General features: G+C 29.0%; 1 protein-coding gene across 1 annotated transcript; it reads left to right on the plus strand.

Moving 5' to 3' along the window:
* Positions 1-2140: 2140 nt before the first annotated feature.
* LOC107468228 (putative FBD-associated F-box protein At5g38570) lies at positions 2141-4064 on the plus strand. The gene is made up of 3 exons (XM_016087482.3): positions 2141-3169; positions 3475-3630; positions 3727-4064. The coding sequence occupies exons 1-3, from the start codon at positions 2219-2221 to the stop codon at positions 4015-4017; spliced, it is 1398 nt and encodes a 465-aa protein (XP_015942968.1). The 5' UTR covers positions 2141-2218; the 3' UTR covers positions 4018-4064.
* Positions 4065-8950: the final 4886 nt, after the last annotated feature.

Here is an 8950-nt window from a genome sequence, read left to right on the forward strand (position 1 = left end):
TTTTATTAGCAAATAATTTGTCTTTAGGTCAATGATTTAATATATGTGTAGGTTCATTTTTTTGTCAAATATAATGAAAATACAAATAAAGAAATAAAGGATAAAAATAAACTTAATAATATCTCACACTACTTCATTTTATTAAATTATTTAAAAATACCAAATCCAGAAAAAATAATCGTAATATATAAATTGAGGCAATAATTTAAAATTCTATAATTATAATTTAATCAAATACTAATAGTAAAACCAAATTACCTAAACAATATTGAACATATTCTAGTCCTTAGTCACGTATAGTATAAAATCATTCTTGTAACGACAACCAACTGAAATAACATCGTAAGTTTCAATATTTAGAATTCGTGCAAAATCAGACCATCCTCTTGTTAGATAAGCTTCATCATCTGCTATCCATGCAATGCGGCAAGGTATAGAATTGTCACACCGAGAAACCAAACTAACTCTTATTCCCCTCAATGGCATTGCATGCATGCAAAAGAAAGCCGGTAATTTTTGAAAAAAATCAAAATATGTTAAAAATTTATTCTAATAATGAACAGCTTAAACTAAGAAAATTTAAATATATTACCAATAGTTGAAATTGCATATCTGAATTTGTCACGAATTTAGCAAAACTGAACTGAAACTGAGGGAATTCAATTTCATTATGTGCTCTACTTCGAAGATTTTCGGGCAGACGTAAAAAGCATGGAGGGGATGGAACTTGAACTTGCCCTATAAAATTTCGTGGATGCAATTCCTCAATAAAAAATCGAGCTCCTCCTAAGAAATCTAACTTTAACCACATTCCATTGGGTTAGTCATAATAGGTGAGTAGATCCAACCATCCTTCGGTAAAGTAGAGACTATTGCCTCTTTTTTAAACGCTTATATCCCTATAGTTGGAACCCGAATCAGTGAAGACAACTCGATGAGGTATTTCATGGATGTGATGCATTGTAAATGATTGTGGCAAAAGACAATCGAACTGGAACATTAGACGATAAGTGTGAATGATTGTGGTAAAAGACAATCGAACTGGAACATTAGACAATAAGAATAACTTAGAGTAACAACAATTAATAAATTATTAAAAAATAATATAATAGAATGAGTATATGAAAAATATTATAAAAAATTATAAATTGTTCCTTAAAATGATCAACTTCAATAAAAAACAAAGAATACATTCTTATTCTATGAAGTAGTAAAAAAAATACTAAATATAAAATTATGAATTGACTCTCAAATTTAGATTCATGTATCACAGGAAAACACTATATATAGACTTTAGTAAAACAAAAATAAATATGTAAATTACCTATTATTAAGGTAATTTTTTAATAATGCATTAAATTTTGATTTGATACCATTATAATGAATATATGTTTCTAAATTAGTATAATTATATATTATTCATCAAATATTAATTACAATATAATTATATTAAAGATATTTTTTATAAAATAATTTTAAAAAAATTATTTGATATACGTGAATCGGGTAACAAAGATTTTTTATTGTTATTATTACTATTATTGATATTATTATTATCATTAAAATTATAAAAATATTTTTAATTGATAATTGATAAATAGTTTAATAGTGCATTAAATATTGATTTGATATAATTATAATGAAGATATGTTGCCAAATTAGTATTATTATATATTATTCATTTAGTATTAATTATAATATAATTACAATAAAATAATAATTTAGAATAGAAAAGAAAATTTTATTCGTTTTGGAGGGAAAATGGAAGCATGAGAGATCGACACGTCACCTTTAGTAGTCGGGGGAAATCTCAGTTTTAGTATATTAAGTAGATAAACATAAATAGCAGTTATTTATAAATAGCAGTTCTAATGGAATAAATGAACGAAGGTAGTTATTATTAGAATACTTTTTTATTTTAGTTTTAAAATTTTGTTTTAATATTTTGAAAATAAAAAATATAAATAAAATAAAATAAAAAGGAAAAATCAAACGTATTATACACGTTATTTAGTTTTAAAATTAATTTTGAAATCAAATTAAACTAATTCCTATGGATTCTGATTTCGAACATAATTTCTGTTTTGAATCAATTCAAATCTCATTTAATTAATTAATTGAAAATAAAATCAATTTTGCTACTCTATCTAACATTCTAACCACAGTAAACAGCGGTGCACTCAAAGCATCGAAGCAAGAACTTCTCCCCTCCCCTCCCATGGCCGATACAAATCCTCTTTGCAAGTCAGACGACGGGATCATCAGCAGTCTACCGGACTCTGTCCTCTTCCACATCCTCTCCTTCCTCCCAACAAGTACCTCCGTCAGAACCTGCATCCTTTCCCACAGGTGGCGCCACCTCTGGAAGGATCTCCAGTTCTTCAACTTCTCCTTCATCCCTGATCTAAGACGACGTGGTGGTGAAAGCCCAGAAAAACAGCACAGCCGATTCCTGGATCTAGTTAATGCAGTTCTGGTCCAGCGAAACCCGCTCCAGATCCGAAACTTGAGCCTGGTTTATCGACCGTCCTGGCTTGACCTCAATAAGGACGCAGTCACAGGGTGGGTTGAAGCTGCCATCGGACCCCGCCTGGAAGAGCTTCGGCTCACGGTGTGGAGTGGTAAAATTGGATTCAGGTTTGTGGTGCCACCCGGCGTGTTCAGCTGCCGTGCGCTGGTGAACCTCAACTTGGACGGTGTGACTCTTGAGCTAACTCCGGAAGCATCGTCGTCGATTCACCTGCCATCGCTCAAGACCCTCCGCTTATTTCTCGACTCTCCTGATAACGTGGATTCCATTCTCTCCGGTTGTCCTCTTCTGGAAACCTTGCACCTCATCATCCAGAGATTCCAGCACTGTGCCCCCAACATAAGCGCCTTCAAGATTCACGTGCCTTCCTTGAAACGTTTAGAGTTTATAGACTCGGGTGATTCTGGAATCGTCCGTTTTAAATTGGATGCGCCATCTCTCGAATACCTTTTTATCCGCCTGTGGTATCCGTTTTACTGCCAATTCTCAGTCACCAATATGCGTAATGTGGTGGAGGCACGTGTTGATTGTCTTATAGACGACGGTTACTTTGGTGACAAGTTCCTCGGGATTGTTCCTAAGCTTCTTCATTCCCTTTGCCAAACTCGATCCCTTGTGCTGGAGGGGTCAACAGTCAAGGTACGCTTCATGAACTTTTTTTACTTAACTACTACTAATAAAAAAATTTTAAAAATAAAGTTTTAAAAGTTTAAACTCCTATCAAATACAAATAAATTTTTTATAAAGTTATTTTTTTATTATTTGATAAATTTTTAACAGAAAAATTTTATTGGTCCAAAATTAAAAAAAAATTGATAGTCAAAGTGTTCTTTTATTTTTTTTGACAAAAATAACCTTATCCATCCTAAAAATGATCGTGGACCGAATTAAATATTTCTCAATAATTATTTTTGGTGTACATATAATAATCTTAATTTGTTCAGGCCCTACTTCGTGCTCCTATTGTAGTAAATCTTCCGGAGTTCAGAAATCTAAGTAACCTAGAGATGAATCTGAAATCAAGCAACAATACAAGCCTTTTGTTGAGCATGCTTGATAGATGTGGCAAACTTCATGTCCTTACAATTTACAAGGACACGGTACGTTGATTATGAAGCCACACTTGAAAACTGAATTTGCTATGCAATCTTATCCTTAATTTTAATTTTAACTCTAGTCCCTCGTTTGTATGCTAGTATGCCGCCGACGCTCCAAGGTGGATAAAACCGGCCAGTGTTCCTAAATGTCTGGAATCACATCTGTTGGTTGTTAAATTTTCAAGGTACCATGGAAACAGTGGTGATCTAGAATTGATTGCTTATATTCTTCAAAATGGACTAGTCTTGACGTCAATGACAATTGAGACAATTTTCAAAGTGGATCCAGATCAGCATCGTCGTGTTACCGAGCAATTTTGTCATATGCCAAAAGGCTCCAACACATGCCACCTTAATGTGGTGGCTAAAAATTTTTATTGTGGAAGATAAATGTGTGCGATCTAAATTTGTTGGTGTGTGTACATGTTTTATTTTGATATGAGAATCAATAATCAGACTTACGATTACTTTCTAAATTAATTTTTAAAATCTTTTAAATATTAAATTGGAGAGTCTGATTTGTTTGTTATGATTTTTTTTAAAAATTTATAAATCGGAGAGTCCGACTTTTTGTTCTTTATAGATCGGATGGTCTGAATTTTATTCCCAAACAAATTAAAAAGTTCGATTTTCACATTTTAAATAAAAAAGTTTTACATTTGAGAATAACACCCTTATTATCCATAATCCTAAAAAACATCATTTTCACCCCAATATCAAAATTAATTTGCGTAATGTGGTGGCTACTCCAATGAAGATTTAATGATTGTCATCATATGAAAATATATCATTTTGACTATTGAATGATAAATTGTAGAATTTACTTTTATTTGAAGTAAAAGTGTTACTTTTATTTAAAGTATTGCTAAATAAATAAGTTACACTTTTTAAACAAGAATCATTATAAAAAAATGTTTTTAACATCTTTACGAGAGTAGTCGCTCCTTAATGTTAATTGAGTCTGGCCTGGTTATCTTAGCCTACGGTTAATTTATCATTTCTGATGTGATAGTATATAATTGGTTTGCATTTAATATAATAAATAATTATAATTTAACTAAATTAAAATTAAAATTCAATTAAACAAAGGTATTTTATTAATTATATATTTTTAAAGATTAATAGTCAAATTTAATCCTAAAAAATTACGTATTTTTTATCTTCATCCTTAAATTATTTTTCTAATCAAATTAGTTTTTCAATAATTTTTTAAATCATGTTTGTCCTTCTGTTAATTTTTTGACATTGGCATTAATATTTTGTTGATCTAAAATGTGAAGTGATAACACAGCATAATAAACATCCTTGTTTTCGAATTAAAACGTGTGTGGGTATTTCTTTATGGTGCATGCTATGGTGTCTATATATATTTGCCTAACTTACTAAAAAGAAATAAAAGTTAATATTTAAATTAAAAAATATAAAAATAAATAAATTTCTTAATATTTAAATCTTACCATAAAAGATAAGTTCCACAATTTTAGCACCAAAGTTATAGGCACCACAGAATTTGCCTTTCTTTATTCTCACTCTCTTCTTTAACCCATGACCTACCATCACAAATAACGGTGTATATTAAAAAAAATCAAAATGTGGTTAATCGATTAAAAGATCATAACTATATTTTAATTAACCAATTTAATAAAATAATTTTAAAATCATATCTATATTTTTTAAAATTGATTAACCAAATCAAATTCAAAAAAATCAGTTTTTAAATAGTTAACCAAAATCAAATTTTAAAATTGTTTATTTTAATTTTTTATATTAAAAATTTAATTTTAAAAAAATAGTTTTTTTAGAAAATCGATTTTTTGGTCTAAAAACTGATTTTTTTATCCAAAACCGATTTTATTTTTCTAAAAACCAACTTTTTCTATTAAAAAATCAGTTATTTTTTCAAAATCAATTTTTATTTTTATAACCGATTAATAACTAATTTTATCATATAAAATCAATTTGGTTAATTAACTAAGATTAAATTTTTGTTAACAAAAAATAGATTTGATTTTTGGATTAACCAAATCATGTACAACCCTAATCACGAAGACGAAAAAGATTGTGATATTATTTGCAACCATTAGAATAGTCGTAGAGTATTGTTAATGCGTCTATTCTGAAATTTGGAATGTGCTAGATCAACAACACAACAAGTGTTCTCCAACTCTTCTTAGTTCCTGTGAAAACTCTCTAATATGATAAACTAAAGATTTTTATCAATTCTTGGTCAAACGCGATAATTGATCGTGAAACTAATGATGCTAATAATAAGAATTTCGCTTCATTAATTGAAAAATTGCCCTTCTCTTCTCTTGATTTATTAATAGGAGGTAGATATATCCACGAAGAAGTGGAGTTCGGCCTAATGGAAGAATAAGAGCCTAAAGAGAACAACACAAACAATGGCAATAAACCCGATTTCTCAAATTGGCTCACACCACCACCTTGGATAGCTTCAAGCCTTCAACCACCACACCTGGTGGTTTACTAGCTGAAGTTTTAATGCCAAGTACAATCGCTTCAATCAATGATGATGTCGTCGCCACTTCCAATTCGAATCTGCCGTCTCTGATCCGACCAGGACAATGGCATCATCTCCATATAGAATATTGCACAAGACATTTGCCTTATTGTTATTCCTTTTTCACATGGAGGAGTTCAAAGCATAGCTATTATGTAAGTGCGATAATAACTCACAACAACGACCTTCACTTTCGCTCGCTCCCATCATGTCCCTGAAATTGAATTTTTTACCTTTCAACAACGGCTGAATCTGCAATAATAATCAAGCAAGCATTTATGTTTATAGGAAAATGGGAATTAGGGTTTATTTAGTTGAGGTTTAAAGACTAAATTGATACAATTTCTTAAACATATCTAGTTAACAACACACGAGACATGCCACATGTAATATGTGCTTTAATTTCACTTCACGTTCTAGGCCACATGTAATATGTGCTTTAATTTCACTTCACGTTCTAGGTCAACAAATCGTTAGCGACAATGTCAAAAAAATAACAGAAAGATAAACATAATTAAAAAAAATCACGAATTGATTTAATTAAAAATTCAAATAAAATATACGTGATTTTTTAAAGACGAATTTGACTATTAATTTTATTTTATGAGATAGCTCTATTTTTTAATTTATTAAAAATTTAATTCAAAATTTTAATGCGATTAAAATTATAAAAAAATTGAAAAAGAATAGATGAACCAAAAGACGAATAGTGTAAAAAAAAAACATAAAAAATAATAATAAACAATGAGAATAAAAAAAATGAAATTGATCCCCTCTCATGTAATTAGAGTATTTTCTTTTCAAGTAAATACTAGTTCTTTATTCTCTACCTTTTTATTAGATTTAATTTAAGAACGAACACAGATAATGAAAAATGTTTATTTAAATATCACTGCTTTTTAATTTTGGTGTTGCCTTTTTAGCGGTATTTTTTAACAATGTTAAAACTTTATATTTTTTTAGGTGGAAACCACAAATTTAAAGAGTTAGATTTGTAATTTTTTTTTAAATATGTAAATTTGAGGGTGGCTATATTTATTTTTTATTTTATATTTTTAAATATATAAATCTAATTCTCAAATTTATATTTTAGTATTAAAAAATTTTTACATGTTCAAATTGGTCTCTTTAATTTGTTTTAGGATGAAAAAATAATTATTTCAATACAAATCTGATCCACTAATTTGTGCACTATAAAATTTAACCTTTAAATGTCTCTACAAAATTTATTATTCCTTAAATCTAAGAGTTTAATTTATTATTTAAAATAAAAAAATTAATCCATATAAAAAAATTACATACGAACTTTTTTTATTTTTAAAAAATTATCCAAATATCACTGATCTACTCTCCATTTTTTTATTTAATTTGATTCCCTAAACCCAACGTCACTGCAACCAACACGNAGGTTTTTAGACAATTTTTTATTTTATTTTATTTTATTGTTGGCGATGCTCTTTTACTATGTTCAAATAATAGAAAGCCGAAAGGGCAAAATGGTAAAAGCCTTGAATAATATTCCTGCAGTATGAAATTGAAAATGTTATTATTGTTGTCTATGTATTATCTAAACTAAGTTTATGATGAATTTGACCTTAGAGGATTTAATGTTCGTGGATAAAATACATTGATGATAGGCTCATAGGCATTGGTTAGGCACGTATATATAATACGCAACATTTTTTAGGCACTATACCATTCACCATATAATTATATACTTATATAGGCATAACGTTTCCTATATATATATATATGTGAACAAGGTTATAGTTCTAATAATTGATACTGTTCAATGTATGAAAAACATTGGGTCGGAGAAGTGGTAAATTGAATAAATATATGTCGTGATAAAGCCACTTACCCAAGTAGGATTGTGATTAAAGTTAAACAAATTAAAATACGATATGAGAGACCTTTTTAAAAGATTCCCTTATCTAAATAAATCGGATAATACAAATTAAAATCTCCCCCCTTAAGCCAAGGAATATGATGATATAAAATGAAAATTAGAAAAATTGAATTGAAAGATACATCTGATTTGAAGTGGATTATTATAAAATAAAAATTGTCACTTATCTTATTCTAAAACCGGTCGGTTTAGAAATTGAAGGCATATTCTTTCTTATTTTTTCTTAAGGCATAGAAACTTTGAAAGCGTCCCTAAAGAAAAAGTACGTGTTTTTAAAAAATAAAAGAAAAGAAAGCAAGTTGGTGGTTCTTTGTCAGGATTATAAAACAGAGAAATGAGTTGGAAACGAGATCAATTGTGAATTAATAATATAAAGATTCCATTAGTAAAGAAACGGCAGAAGAAAATATTAAATTAAAGTGTTGCGTACCAAAAGGTAAATAGACCCACATCCTAAATATTTATTTGATGGAAAAGGAAGCAACAAATCCATCCAAACCCTGAAAAGTTGGCTTTGGTGCAAAAGTAATAGTGCAAACCAAATGCCATTAGGATTTTGGAGCATGCAAATTAAATTATAATAATAATAGAATAGTAATATTATTGAATTGTAATATTACCCACCCTCGTACTCTTCTCAACCTTTTCAAAAACTGAAAAAAAGTCAATTGTATATCGCTTGTTTGTAGGTATTCTTATTTCTTCCAGCTCACTTGAGTGAGGAGTGATCCATCAACAATATCTCTATTTCATTGCAACGTAGCAAGTCAAGTATCAACAAAAGCAATGTTATTGCACCACTTTTATGTAAGGGATTGAGTCAGATAAAGACGCTAAAAATGTCTTTTTATAAAAATATTTTTTAATAATTAATATTTAATATATATAATCGA

Source organism: Arachis duranensis, chromosome 10 (assembly GCF_000817695.3).
Source record: "Arachis duranensis cultivar V14167 chromosome 10, aradu.V14167.gnm2.J7QH, whole genome shotgun sequence".
In the NCBI taxonomy this organism is placed as follows: Eukaryota; Viridiplantae; Streptophyta; class Magnoliopsida; order Fabales; family Fabaceae; genus Arachis; species Arachis duranensis.